At 47.0% G+C, this 15,518-nt stretch overlaps 2 protein-coding genes across 7 annotated transcripts in view; one reads left to right on the top strand and one right to left on the bottom strand.

The window, feature by feature from the left end:
• The window catches only part of cep85l (centrosomal protein 85, like), a 72,063-nt gene that overhangs the window by 15,735 nt on the left and 40,810 nt on the right, over nucleotides 1–15,518 (bottom strand). For all 6 annotated transcript variants that reach the window (XM_045720803.1, XM_045720805.1, XM_014205134.2 and 3 more), the window contains one exon: nucleotides 1,345–1,430. In XM_045720803.1, coding sequence (XP_045576759.1) covers nucleotides 1,345–1,430 — 86 coding nt within the window. The remainder of the gene's footprint in view (nucleotides 1–1,344; nucleotides 1,431–15,518) is intronic.
• Nucleotides 9,143–14,110, top strand: pln1 (phospholamban 1). The gene is made up of 2 exons (XM_014205137.2): nucleotides 9,143–9,309; nucleotides 12,503–14,110. Exon 2 carries the CDS (start codon nucleotides 12,675–12,677, stop codon nucleotides 12,834–12,836), a length of 162 nt encoding a protein of 53 aa, XP_014060612.1. The 5' UTR covers nucleotides 9,143–9,309; nucleotides 12,503–12,674; the 3' UTR covers nucleotides 12,837–14,110.

Genomic DNA, 15,518 nt, shown 5'->3' with positions numbered 1-15,518 from the left:
CTCCATTATGAATATTAGACAGGCTGGCAGTAATACAGAAAAATACAGCCAACAGGCCAATCAATGTGGAGCATACAGGACCATATATAATAATACTATATAATAATACTATATAATAAGGCAGTTTGACTCAGTGTAAATCACTTAAATCTAATATTTCTCTCTTGTGAAGGGTGGGCCAGCTGGCTACATGCTATCCTGACGAGGCAAGCACAATGTCCTCCCCTAAACCCCGCCCTGACAATAAAAAGTCATATTTATAATCAGCTCCTAATACCTGTGTCTTTTTGCTTTGACGTTTTCTACCTTTCAGCAAAATAAAAAAAGGGGAGCGTTGATAAAAGCTACCGGATCGAGATAGGAATACTAAATGCTTGGTGTGTAGGTTTGCTTTCGACTGCCACCTGGTGGTGAAATGTGCCCGTTTTCTCATTCATTTGAGTCACAATTGATGGAGACATTCAATAACGAGGCACACAATTGAGAAATGCCATCACGTTAACACCTTGGCCAGCCTGCTGCTAACTCCACTCATGAACAGTTACACAACGTTAGGGAACTGTTCATCCCCTATCTAACGCGCGCAGCATGTTGGCGTATACACAATAACACCAGTTGGCCAGGATATTGAGTGTTCTAGATTGATCTCTCCAGTTCAAAGCGGGTCCGGCCTTTAATGTCATACCAGTCCACTTGTCGATGTGGCATGGTAGTGTCTGCGTGCTGTGTGTCTCTGTTTCTCTGCCTGTATTTCCTGCAGTAACCTCAGGGTGGGCGTGTGGGTGGGTGACCCTGTGCTGTCCACTCCCCTCCCCTGGCACTGCCCAGCTTGTCCTGTCAGCGCCAGCCTGCCACTCTGAAACGGGACACCTCGGACGCGCGTGGCCGACATGCCGCCACACGGACATCTGCTCAAGGTCATTGAAAAAGTGTGTGTGTGTGTGTGTGTGCATGTCTCGGCTGGGTTGACACTGACAGTGAGTGGCCCATAGAAATGAATAAAGGATGTCAGAGACTGAGAGACTGCAGTGCTCTAACTTTCCACCGGGCAATGGCAACCAGAAGGGACACTCACGGAAAGTTTTTTCCTTCCAGTGTGACGAGCAGAGTCAGACAACGTGCTGGAATATAATGAGGTACATACCGACTCAGTCCGACTGTGTACATGCTCAGAAGCCTTGGTCCGATATAATAATTCTAAGAATCAGATGTGTTTCCCCTGGAATTGTTTTGATGTTTTTTTTCAATCTCCAGCCTCAATGAATTCCCCTGCTTGGCCCAACGACTCACTACTGCACCTCTGCTGGTTTTAAACGTCCCTGTCCGCTGCCGTGCAATTCTGACCTGTCAATCTCCAGTTCTCTCTGTCGCAGAAGGCCCTCTTTGATCTTCACCAGCGTGTTCACGGGAAGGGAGGCTCCGCCCAGCATCTGCACAGGAAACACACACATCGGTCAGCACACTTAACATCTACTAAACAAGCAGATCCACATTGTTTGTCATCCTCGTCATTATCTTCATTATAATCAAACGCAAGATTTAACTAAGGGACACCAAGAGAGTCGACGAGCCTAATGCCATTTCACATTTCTAACCTAAATGTAGTCCCTATACAAAGACATGAGCCACAGCTTATCTGCAAGCGCCGGGCCTTCACACATTCCAGCAGTATATCCTTTATCGCCCTCCTCCATACAGGAGTGTGGGTAGGGTGTCGTGGACGGGCCGTTTGGGCGGGAGTCTCTTCAACATTGTATCAGTGAGTGACTGATCTCCTATAGCATAACAAGGTCTCTGTGCCAGATGGCTGGGCTGCTGCAGGGCCCCTGGTAAGAAGCTGTCACAGGGATCACGATATGGGTCAGGTATGTCCTCACTATCTACTAGGGCAGAGAGAGCCAGATCACGTTCAGCAGGCACGAAGTAGAAAATAATTTGAATCGGAAAGACGAAAAATGGGTGTTCCTATTGAACAAATTCAGTTACTGAACACATCCCTTACTATTATAATCTGGTCTGTCTCCATAAGATTGAAGGTTAGGAGGTTGCGGCATCTGAGTCTTTATTTCTATACTCTCAAACCATATCTGAAACCCTGAAGAATCCCATAGGTATTCTAATATGGTGGACTGGACAGTGTGTCCACAACAGACTTCAGGCTTAGTCACGGGTGGTATGGCGGTGCTATGGCGCTATGTGCACAAACAATGCACACCAATAATATGGATCCTGGACACAAGAGCCATTACCACAAACTGCGTTCTACCTATCTGATGCGTGTAACACCTCGGTTATTGTCTGTTCGTTTGTTTTTTCTCCAGTGACAGTCGGTCTTTGAGTCGCCCTGCCTGCCACCAGGTTAAAAATACCTCTCCTATTAATGCCCTAGATATCAGCTGCACAGCTCTTCTCTCTGTCTCTCTAGCCCTGGTAAAAGGACCCCCTCCTGTGAGGCTTTGCCAACCCCCCCCCCACATACCCTGATAGGAACCAGGGTCGGAAGACATCACAGGAGGTTGGTGGCACCTTAATTGGGGAGGACGAGCTCGTGGTAACGGCTGGAGGGGAAATCAGTGGAATGGTATAAAATACATCAAACACATGGTTTGATGCCATTCCATTCGCTCCGTTCCAGCCATTATGATGAGCCTCCCCTGGGCAGCCTCCCCTGGCAGACATCCATCCGTCCCTGACTCCAGATCCACTTCACATAGCTTAGCCTATTTTTAACAAACCATTGTGTGACCGTGGCCACAGCAGCGGGCAGAAACAAGCAGAGACGTGTCCAGTGTATCCTGGTAAGATAAGCTAGTACACATGGGCTCTCAGAACTCAGCAGATAGGAGATATTATAAAAGGTAGGGACACTGCTGTAATGACAACAAACAAGCTGGGGGGGGGAAAACATGGGGAGTTTCCACAACACTGAGCAGCTGTGTGAGGAGGCCAAGCCAGGACAGGCCAGGGTAAGACAGGATAGGCCAGTGGGGCCCACAGGGACTGGCCTGAATTCTGGGTCCCACTGCTGGCTTCGGCCCTCTCATCCCAATATCACCACACATGATGGTTTATGGGTTTTTCTGCAGAGGAAACGGAGGGAAGCTCCGACTCTCTTTTGTTTTAGGCTGGTCTAAATCCAACCTAAATAGCGAGCATGACAAACTGAGGAGGTGTCCCTGTGTAGAGGACACTCAGTGTGTCTCTGAGGAGAGCAGAGCGCCACATTTCCACTACAGCCTTCAGGCGGCAGGAACACCACCCAGGGAGCGGAAGTCAGTATGAAAAAAAGAATGAAAATGACGGTCAAGTTTGTCCATTAGTTTGTGCTAAAAATGAAATGGCATTGTATGCTGGAGGCCTTTCTCTGGGAATCAGTGGTGAAAGAGAGGCTGTCCACTTGCTTGCCAAGTTTATAGAAAAAGAAAGACAGAGAGAGAGAGTATGTTAAGAGAGAGTGGGTGGGTAGGGTGCAGTTAGTTCGTCGCCATGCAGTCGGAGGCTCTTGGGCTGAGGGGGGGATTTACTTTAACATTAGGGATGAATGGCTGATCTGGGGCATAGCTGTCCCCACCAGGTGATAGCAAAGCCCAACACAACACCCACCGCCCCCTGAGGTCATGGCCATGGGCGCAGCAGGGGTGATGTTATCACTGCATGCCTGCGAACCCGGCACCACACACTCTTTCTTCATTGGTTTAACACCGTACACCAGCCATAGAGGAAGCCTACTCCCAGCACCAGGCCCTAGACCCAGAATCCGGCTCCCTCACATTGTCACTAGAACTAGAGCAGAAGCATACTGTACATCAGCGGTTGTCCGGCAACAGGTTGTTCAGTGTTCCACCTAACGACCATATTGTCGCCTTCTTCCTCCACAGTCATTTCAACCAATTACAGTTGAAATGCAGTAACAGCAACAGCTGCTCCCAGACAGACCCAGACACTACACTGCGCTGCTGCCTGCTGAATGCTTGAAATGCCAAACGACAAGACAGTTTCATTTAGATGCCTGGGGAGCTGGGTTTATTCATCTGTAGCACACAGGAAGATGGAAACACGCACACACCCACACACAGGCATGCGCACACCAAACTAACGAACCAGAAACCGAATCATCTTTTAGAATGTGTCCCACATACGCCAGTGTGTTTCAAGTTCAAAGCATTCTTACTGGGAGGGGGTCTTTAATCCGGTCAAAAGACTATCTTCCTGGCAGAGCTTATTACTTAAAGTAGCTGTCCAGTGTTTCCAGATTATTATGAAATATGACCTATAATTGCTTACAATATGAGTGAAATAGTTTTCCTTTAAAAATATTTCAATTAAGTATGTTAAAAAGCAGCTTTTTTGGTTGGAATGGTGTGGGCGTATACCAGTCGTTAAAAATATTAACGCGAGTAGACCGCTGATTGGCCAGCATATCGTCCTCTAGGCCGCTGATTGGACAGCTCATCCTCCTCAGGAGTATGACATCATACTCTATTAGGAAATAGCAAGCATTTTTGAAACGGTCTGTTTGAGATGCAAGTTTGAGGCAGTGTTTTTCTTCCATTTTATGCTTTGACAAATAGGAGTATAGGATGAGTCAACAACATTATTTGGGTATGAGTTAACAAAATATGAACTTCTGAAAGTGAGATTTTCACTGGACAGTTAATTTAAAGGATCAGATTAGATTACAGCAGCAAACTGTAAATCTATCGGTCAAAGGTGCTATTGACTAGTTAGCATAGTGAGGCTTGAGTTACATGTAACAGCTATGACCCAGGTTAGCCCTAAAGTGGACTTGCTAGCTTGTTAGCACCTACTGCTACTACATCTCACTAGCTAGATTTACAAAATCTCTCACTAGCTTCCTCACACTTCTACTAGGCCTACATATTATGTACTGTAGTCCTGGATTTAGCCCTACAATATTTAATTGCATCTATTTAAATTGAGTAGAATTTGTTTCATTTTCACATTTTCCAACAGAAACGGCCTAGCCTGTCTCTCTCCACTCTCTCCATCACCAGTCGAGGTCAGCATTTGGCTTTGGGGCTGGTTTCAGCTGCATCTATGTTACCAATTAAAATGAACCTGGCACATTGGGAACAACACAACTTGGGAGCCAAGCAGGCTAATAACTGTAGCTCTCGCTGTCCATCTCTCTGTCTCACTGCTGGAGAGGTCGTCTAGGAGGGCCCTGGAGACCTGACAGGCAGGCAAGCAGGCAGGCTGACTCATTATACTGTAGTATGGTGGGGCAATATGGAGGAGAGAGACAAGCCATATTCTCTCTCCCTCTCTCTCTAGCTCCTCTCACCTTTCTCTCTCCCCCTATCTCCCTCTTTCTGAGTCTCTCTCTTTACCTCTTTCTGAGTCTCTCTCTCTCTCTCTATATCCCCTGGCTACTGCCGTGGCGAGGCGAGCGCCACTCTATCACATAGCACAGCTAATCTGCTGCCAATTCCTAGAACGTTATCGCCCCTGCCGCCCTCCTCCCAGGGCCCTCCAGTGCCGACACCCCAGCTTTCAGCACTCTCTCCCAGCCTTGCACACAGACACACACCTCCCCCTCCACCTCTCCTACCCTGGTGGGGATACATTGGGACTGCCGTGATCTGAGCATTGGAAATGCATTAGACTTTACCTTCACATTTGTATTTTTAAATGTTTTATTTAACATTTATTTAACTAGGCAAGTCAGTTAAGAACAAATTCGTATTTTTAATGACGGCCTACCAGAAGAAGCCTCCTGCAGGGGACGGGGGACAAAACACACTTCACAACAAGAGAGACACCACAACACTACATGAAGAGAAACCTAAGATGACAACATAGCATGGCAGCAACACATGAAAACACAGCATGGTAGCAACACAACATGTCAACAACATGGTAGCAACACAACATGGCAGCAGCACAAAACATGGCACAAACATTATTGGGCACAGACAACAGCACACAGGGCAAGAAGGTAGAGACAACAATACATCACGCGAAGCAGCCACAACTGTCCGTAAGAGTGTCCATGACTGAGTCTTTGAATGAAGAGATGGAGATAAAACGGTCCAGTTCGAGTGTTTTTTTTTGCAGCTCGTTCCAGTCGCTAGCTGCAGCGAACTGAAAAGACGAGCGACCCAGGGTTTTGTGTGCTTTGGGGACCTTTAACAGAATGTGACTGGCAGAACGGGTGTTGTATGTGGAGGATGAGGGCTGCAGTAGATATATCAGATAGAGGTAGTGAGGCCTAAGAGGGTTTTATTAATAAGCAGTGGGTCTTGCGACGGGTATACATTCGGGGTGTAGATCTAAGAAATGAAGGTGTGTCTACAGATACACCATATTCTGACTTTGACTTAATTCCATCATAATTCCACCACATTTATTCAGCGAGCGCAAGGGACCCACCTCTACCAAGCCTGTTACGCACCTTCTTAAAGGGAAGTCTGAATACCAACTACAGAGAAGTGCTTAGGAAAGGTGTCATTTCCTAAGTCGGAATCGGGCCCTTAAAGCATAGAGCATGGCCTTGGCCTTCACACACATACAGCCAGCTGCAGCTCACCGTGGCCCGTCCTGGCCCGTAGTACCTGCCTCTCTCTGTGTAAGCGTACACATGGCTGCTATATGCACTGAACACAGGTTTCCAACTAACCCCAAAGCCCACAGAAGGCCACAGTTAACGAGAGACCCATGATGTGCTTAGACTTTAATGAACGAGCTAAACAACATCAACAGCTTCCATTATAGATGTGGCTGGTTGGATCTCTCTCTCTCCTGCCTGTCTCAGAATATCAATGTCTCTCTCTCTCCTGTCTGTCTCAGAATATCAATGTCTCTCTCTCTCTCCTGTCTGTCTCAGAATATCAATGTCTCTCTCTCTCTCCTGTCTGTCTCAGAATATCAATGTCTCTCTCTCTCTCTCTCTCTCTCTCTCCTGTCTGTCTCAGAATATCAATGTCTCTCTCTCTCTCTCTCTCTCTCTCTCCTGTCTGTCTCAGAATATCAATGTCTCTCTCTCTCTCTCCTGTCTGTCTCAGAATATCAATGTCTCTCTCTCTCTCTCTCTCTCTCTCCTGTCTGTCTCAGAATATCAATGTCTCTCTCTCTCTCTCTCTCTCTCTCTCTCTCCTGTCTGTCTCAGAATATCAATGTCTCTCTCTCTCTCCTGTCTCTCTCTCCTGTCTGTCTCAGAATATCAATGTCTCTCTCTCTCTCTCTCTCCTGTCTGTCTCAGAATATCAATGTCTCTCTCTCTCTCTCCTGTCTGTCTCAGAATATCAATGTCTCTCTCTCTCTCTCTCTCTCTCTCTCTCCTGTCTGTCTCAGAATATCAATGTCTCTCTCTCTCTCCTGTCTCTCTCTCCTGTCTGTCTCAGAATATCAATGTCTCTCTCTCTCTCTCTCCTGTCTGTCTCAGAATATCAATGTCTCTCTCTCTCTCTCTCCTGTCTGTCTCAGAATATCAATGTCTCTCTCTCTCTCTCTCTCTCTCCTGTCTGTCTCAGAATATCAATGTCTCTCTCTCTCTCTCTCTCTCTCTCTCTCTCTCTCTCTCTCCTGTCTGTCTCAGAATATCAATGTCTCTCTCTGTCTGTCTGTCTGTCTGTCTGTCTCTCTCTCTCTCCTGTCTGTCTCAGAATATCAATGTCTCTCTCTCTCTCTCTCCTGTCTGTCTCAGAATATCAATGTCTCTCTCTCTCTCCTGTCTGTCTCAGAATATCAATGTCTCTCTCTCTCCTGTCTGTCTCAGAATATCAATGTCTCTCTCTCTCTCTCTCCTGTCTGTCTCAGAATATCAATGTCTCTCTCTCTCTCTCTCTCTCTCTCCTGTCTGTCTCAGAATATCAATGTCTCTCTCTCTCTGTCTGTCTGTCTGTCTGTCTGTCTGTCTGTCTGTCTGTCTGTCTGTCTCCTGTCTGTCTGTCTCCTGTCTGTCTGTCTCCTGTCTGTCTGTCTCCTGTCTGTCTGTCTCCTGTCTGTCTGTCTGTCTCAGAATGTCTCGCTCTCTCTCCTGTCTGTCTCAGAATGTCAATGATTGTGGTCATGATTAACACACCGCTGCAGAGGATGATTATGAGCATTGAAGAAGTTCTCTCTCATGTAACGGAAACGGAGCAGATGAGAGGCTTTGGGAGAATGCCGTGCAGAGACACAGTAGGTATGAATGGAGTGTCTGTGTATGAATGCATGTGTGTGTTTGTGTTCCTGTGTGTGTGGAGAGCACAATCGGTAAACAGCTCAAATGCCTAATGCTTCATTAAACCTCTAATGAAGGGCACCGCTGGCATCCAACACCTGTGTGGGCATACCTGTGCCACCGCAGGAGGGGTTGCCAGGTGTTCCAAGAACAGTACCACCCAAGCCAGACAAAACAGGGACAACACATGTCGTCCCAACTTCGTTCGCCCCCCCCTCAGACGCCCTTCCTCCTTCTTCAAAGCAACGGCCATTTAAAAAAAAAAAAAGCACTATTCTGAGCTTGTTTTGATCGAGTCAAGACCCAGCTAAACGCTCCTTTTAAGGAAGAGTGGAGGGCCGATAAAGGCAGGATTTGTTTCTGTTTTGGGGCTGAAAACCGTGCAGGAAAGATTTTCAGATTCAGAGCCCCTGGAGAGATTGATGACCACTGTGTTTCCTGTGATACAGTCAGGAGCACAGAGAGGACTGACTGCATGAAACGGCAACAGACAGTCCTTCAAACAAACAGAGTCTATGCGGGTTAGGAAGCACCCACACAACGGAAGCCAGAAAAGCTGAAAGAGAACAAAACTCTCAATAAGAAACAAGTAAGCGACGTGGCTGAGGGTTGATTCATTCTCGGAAACTCTCCTGAGAGAAAAGAAACACAGCTGTGGCCGCGCATCACTTTCATGGCTGACAATCAGCGTCAAACTCCTCAGGGTTCAGATGGTTTAGGTCCTCCAGCAGAGGGAAAGAGAGGCCCTGTTCAGAACCAGTGGTACTAGCCTATCTATAGTACGCCAGGTGAGAGAGGGGAGGCCCGCTTGCCCGCTCTGCCCATCCGTGCCCTCCTCTTCCAAAATGGAAGGATAAACAGACCACATAGCAGCGATGCCACTCCCCCAGGCAGCTACATCCCTCTCTCCCCCTCTCTCTCCCTTCCCTCTCTCCCCCTCTCTCTTCTCTACTCTCCGCCCATCTGCTTTTCCTCCCATAAACAAGGTGACATACTGTAGAGTGCTGCCAGAGAACCTCCTCGACTGCTGCTGCTGGACCCACAGCCTTTCTCCCAGCCTCCTCACCAGACGGTCTGTGACCTCCAGATCAACATCTATCCATCCATCCACCCCACTGGAGCAGGTAAGTGCACAGGCCTGACGAGAATGACAACTTAAGTGCTGTAAAGAAAGCAATATTGTAATATTGTTCCAGCTATACGATGATATCGACATTACCTTGAAACTCAATGACAACGCATTTCTGCGGGGCTCCAGAGAATTCCCTACGTATCATTTATTGACAAGGTCGAACACTAATAGTTCAAACGGATAAGACTCACAGAATACTTAAGCAACTGTATTTGTCTCTCAAGCAATGATTGATCTTGCGATACGCAATAGTGTTGTTATGAAGGCTATATCCTGAGACAATGGTATCCTGATGTTTAGGATGGAGCAGTACCCAATTTAACTGTCCTCTAGTCTAAACAAACAGAGCAGCGCGCCACACACACACACACACACACACACAGGCTAGCCGTGACCTATCCACAACACACACATTTGCATCTGGCAAAGGCCTGGAATTTGCATTGATTGAAATGAGCAGACAGGACACAAAGGGAGTCTGTAGACAGGGAAAGGTTACAGCCAACCAACACTGGAGGAGAGAACTGGAAATCACATGGGTTTATCATGAAAATGGCCCTCTCCATCTTGCCTCAGTGCAGTGAATCAACCCGGTAATCATTTCTCATATTCATTGTAATCCTATATTTCAATACCAGGTGGAAGAGGCTGTTATGAAGATACATTTTGTGGTTGTCAACTAACCATTGTTCACACTGCTATGTGTACTGTAATTGGGCCTGTATAACATTTCACTTATGCCCTCTCCTGGGCCACACAACCAAAGCAAAGCCCACAGTTCCCTGTGCATTGCTGTGTGATGCCATCACGGAAAGTTCAGCGCTGGGGGCCAAGCCCATTGAAAGCTTTCCTCCCTCTCCCTCTCCCTCCAGATGACTCATTATCACAGGAACTACGCCAAGAGAGCAGAAAGAAAAAAAATAATAAAACAAACATTATTGGCCTGTGAACGCTTCTGCCAGGTTTCAGAAGGATTTCCTTCTTAGGTTCGATTCGATTTCATGTTCAGCTTTGTTTTTCACCCACTGGCTCCGTCGCTCCATGTGGACTCTTTCGCGAAGAGGAATGGCGGGTTTGGGTTTACAATCCAAACAACGTCCCCATTGGGTTTCAATAACAGCCTGTATTAGCTTGTCCTTTCATCCTGCTGTGTCCTTGGCCTCCCCTTCAGAATGCCCTTGTAAGGGCGGGTGGGTGAACCCAGGGGGCAGTGAATGAGTAGATGGTGACATGTTTAGTAGTGCCAGGGGAGAGGCTATTATTAATGAACTTATCATATCCCCTTGTCCTGACATGAGAACAACACCTGACCACTCCAGAGCTGAAGGCTTGGGTGCATTTGGTGTTGACATGCCGCTTGATTGCCACTCATCGCTGAAGGCATGGTGCGTTAAACAAACCATGTGTCATGTGACCAGGGTGAGGGAGGTATGTTTGTGCCAGGCTGGGCTCCGACGTCATTCACTAGTAACCCCTCTTACCCAGAACCCTCCAGTTCCTTTTAGGCTGGGGGCTCCTGTGATCTTCTTGGAACACCAGGGTATAGCCCAGCGTTCCTCTCAACCACAACGGAACGTAAACAACACGACTCAAAACATGCCGAAAGATAATGATCTCTTAGCAGAGATGTATTAGATGCTATAGTGGACAGAAGAAAGGCCCTTAATCCTCACAGACTCATTATCGGGACTCTAGCGAGATTCCTCCTACATCCTGACCCATTAAGTCCACACGCTCTCCTGCGCCCAACCCATGCTTTCCACGCGCAGCTCCCCTCCCTCCACACCGGTGGTGTTCACCAGGTCAGAGGGATGGCTAAAGAGGGGTTTAGGTTTGGCTAGTGTTGAAATGGACTCCACCTCTTTGAGATAGCCAAAGGTCAGCCCTAAGAATACCCGCTGGCACATAGCTGGAGCCGGGCAGATAACTGCTGTCAGCAGGTCTTCAGCGGGCCTGGCCGCCTCCTCGCCTTGCATCTCCCTCCCCTCTACTCTGGAGCAGGCCATGGGTAGTCTGACTCAGAGAGGCAGGGAACCAGCAGGGACTAGGGGCAAAGCTTGGAGAGTGACCCACAGATCCTCACCTTTCCTGGGCATGCCTGTCACTGAGGAGCCCCTGAGGGGAGAGAGGATTCTGGAAGAAGAGATAAGGCCTGTGTGGACGGACTAGAGCGAAGTAGGGCTGCTCTGACGATCACAATCCAGTGTGTACATTCTCGACACAAAATGGAGGACAGCGACGGTGAGGACAGCCCTCACCGTCGCTGAGATTAGAGGTGGTTTGAATGGCTTCATCCCCAGTTAGAAGTGTTCTGCGTTCCGATAAGGCGTGTGATCTCCAGCAGGTTTTTCCTTCCATATTCTGCCAGAGGGAATGCGGTGGAGCCCAAATACGACCCACCATGTACAGCTCCTACTCACTTCCATGTTGGAGTTGTCAAAGGCCCAGCAGGGAAGTGGGATATTCATTTATATGATGTCTAAAGCTGTCACAGTACATAGAAAACACACATTCCACATAAAATCATCGAGCTAAAGCATCGCATCATTTCAAGAACCCTGGCAATATTCAAGTATTAAAATATACAAAAAAACAAGTAACATACACCATGAATACCAAACTGCCACCATCCAGGTCACAAACATCTCGTCAAACCTAGCTTCCGACTCACAACTTATGAACCCCATTGAGAGGAAAGTACAAAGCATTGCGCTGCGTCCTTCACAGAATAAGCCCAGATAAGATCGGCCAAATCCAGTCAGCCATTTATAGAGAGGAATGAATTATGGGAGACGACAGGAGGTTGGAGTCCATTTTATTATCATTCCATTATCCTCCCCTCTCTGTTGTTTTGACCTTGAGAGGAGGACAGAGCAGTACAAACACGTGACACTAGAGAGCAGACTCAGCGGGGAGAGGAGATCTGTGATTGACTATAAGGCCTGAGGTTATGGGGCCCCAAAGTGAGTGACGTTTGATTATGTAGATACAAAAATGATGTTTTATTGTAACATACACTGGATAGCTGCAGTGAAATGTGCTGTTTTACAGGGTCAGCCATACTGTTGGGCATGAAGGGGATGGGTGGGGTATCTTGCCCTCCAGTTGAACCAATTGTTAATGAAACTGAACATGACTGAAAATGTTATTCTGACACCACTTTCTCTGCTGCTCCCTCCCCCCAGCGCGGCTCCTCCAGACCCCTGGGCACCGGGACCACTCCTCTCACCTCCCTCCGTCACCACTCTCTATCCTCTGCACCACCCCTCTGTCCGCCTGTCCTAGAGTACGCTCTCGCCCCTCACTGCCTAGCGCCCAACCCCACAGAGCCCACCCCAAGCCCCAGCCAGCCCCAGCATGGATAAGGTGCAGCACACGATGCGCTCGGCCATCCGCAGAGCCTCCATGGCGGTGGACGTGCCTCCCCAGGCCAGGCAGAACATGCAGGAGCTCTTTGTCAACTTCAGCCTCATCCTCATCTGCCTGCTGCTCATCTACATCATCGTGTTGTTGATGTGAGGGCCGAGGGGCCGGGAGGGGCCAGGCGCCACACTACAGCCCAACAGGGCCATGCACTCTTCAAGAGGGCCAGACAATGAAAGGGGAGAGGAGGGGGAGGGGATTGGGTGGCAAACATGGAGATGATCTTAATATTTTGTTAAATGGTTTTGAATTTGCAGGAATTAGCGTAGGATAAGATCAGCTATACTGTTTTGTAGAGTCTAATAATTCTGCATGATTTATTTTAATGACATATACAATCAGACACTATAATACTATAAAGTTGCAGTGTGAGAGTTGCAATAGAAGATTGTTGTTCCCAGATTCAGTATACACTCCCCTACATATCTATTTGCACAGTGAAGCTAAAGTTTCAGAGGCATAAATATCATACCCCACCAAACGATATGCTAATGAGAGGTTAGCCTGTTTTGGGGGCATGATCATTGTGCAATCATCATTATTCACGGTTCATTCAGGATTATCCGTAACCATGGTAGTGTCCACGTGAATGCAGAAGTGTTCAGAAACATATTCTATTGTGATTTACGATACAAGGGACTCCAAAATGACACGGTAAATGATTTACCGATCACTGATCACACCATCATCCGAAAACACTACTAAAACAAACTGCAAATGCATCCGACACGTTTGTAGAGTCACAAGCTTGATGTGATCATTAGGTGCTAGGAATATGGGACCAAATACTTTGTACTAAATTGAATACACTATTGTAAGAGTAGACGAGTTAACCCCGTGTACTTGCTATGTTCCCAATCTGGCCCTTATACAGTACCGTCAGTGCCCTAATCATCCCCAGTTTACAATTGGCTCCTTCATCCACCCCCCCTCCTCTCCCCTGTAACTATTCCCCAGGTCGTTGCTGTAAATGAGCATGTGTTCTCAGTCGGCTTACCTGGTAAAATAAGGGTTAAAATACTTATGACACCTTCAAATGCGGGGGACTAGATACCTAAAGTGCGTTCCTTTCTAAACGGTAAACAGATATGTATGAAAACACCCTCAAACGAAAAGGTGACATTCTGTACTGTCGCCTGATAAAACGTTTGACCTCAAATCCAAAATGCTGGAGTGTAGAGCCAAATGAAACCTTTTAGCCTCACTGTCCAAACAAATGCGTAGGGGAGTGTACGTCAAAGTTGTGTGCACACACGTCACCCTCCTGTAGATCTGTCATCCCTCACAGTGACTCTTAACCTACCTTCTGCCACCTGGTTATACTGACACACTACAGTGCACTGCTGAAATAAACGTACTGACAATGTTAACCCAAGGGAATCTGACTTGTATGTGTGTGTGTGATCATATGTGTGTCTGCGTAAGCGAACCAGTCTCTCACTGGGCCCCTGTTTTCCCTCTCAGACCTCTGTAGCTGAACCAACAACCACCACAGCACAGCTACAGTGAGGGCTAAGCAGGGAGATGTAATCTGCATCCATCCAATCATCCATCCATCACTAGCCTTCCTGAGGAACCTTCCAGAAGACCCCCCCCCCCCCCCCCCCTGAACTGAAGAGCTTTGCCCAGAAATTGATCACTCTGCCTGGGGTATCTGCAGCCTGAACCCAGCCTCTCCATGTCGAGTGTCATCATGGATCTGGTCAACAACCGCGGCCTCAACCTGATGCTCAACTTCCTGCTCATCGTCATCGTGCTGCTCCTCATGCTTGTCCTGGTCAAGCTCATGTAACCTCTGACCTCATGGCCTACAGTAGTTAGGTTGAGCAATTCCAGTCCCCAAGGGCCACAGGGTCTGATGGGAGTCCCTCTACCTCTGATTTGATCATATAAATACACCATGGCTTTGACTAATTACTATTCAACAGTTGTTCATCCACAGCATCAAATCACTGAATAAAGGCTGCGAACCTGCTGGGTTAGAATCCAAGATCTTGAGCTTTTGGAGAGAAGAAAAGTCTGGGATTCCATGAGATGGTAACATGAGGCGGCAAGATTCAAAATATGACAGGAGGATGAAGCTCCATCCACCGATGGTAGAGAATGTAAAAAATGTTGGCATGGGAGAATCAATAGCATGCCCTCCTTCCGTTTAGCTGACCTCCCTCTAGTGGTAGAATCACCTAACTGCACCACATTTCATTCTGGCCAATGATTTATTTTTAAGTATGCCATTTAGCAGACACTTTTATCCAAAGTGACTAACAGTCATGCGTGCATACATTTTACGTATGGGTTTATATGACCAAAGAGAACAAGCTCTTTAAAGCTTTTACACTCACAGTCAGACTATTCAAAGCTATTAAGACCAAAGCACAGAACACGAATGATGCCACTGACAAATGAAATGGAACTGAAAATGATTAAAGCTGCAATATGTATCTTTTTTGGGTGACCCTACACAATTCACATAGAAATGTGCGCTATAGATCTGTCATTCTGATTGAAAGCTAATCTAATCTGTTGTATGTGTGCTATTTCTATGCTTCCCATTTTTTTGTCTTTTACTTTCTTTTTCAGCTACAAACGGCTGAAAATACAATATTTTTGGTTATGGAAAATATATTTCACAGCGGTTTTAGATGGTACAATGATTCTCTACACTATACTTTCTTGTTTTGCCACATAAACTGAAATTAGACAAACTAGTATGCGATCTTTAAAGGCTGAGTGTATTCAAAAACGTGATTTCCTATGTTTTATATTTAATACATTTCC

The sequence above is a fragment of the Salmo salar genome, chromosome ssa06 (assembly GCF_905237065.1).
Source record: "Salmo salar chromosome ssa06, Ssal_v3.1, whole genome shotgun sequence".
Classification (NCBI taxonomy): domain Eukaryota; kingdom Metazoa; phylum Chordata; class Actinopteri; order Salmoniformes; family Salmonidae; genus Salmo; species Salmo salar.
The sequence above is the reverse complement of the archived record's forward strand: the minus strand, read 5'-3'. Positions and strand labels throughout refer to the sequence as shown.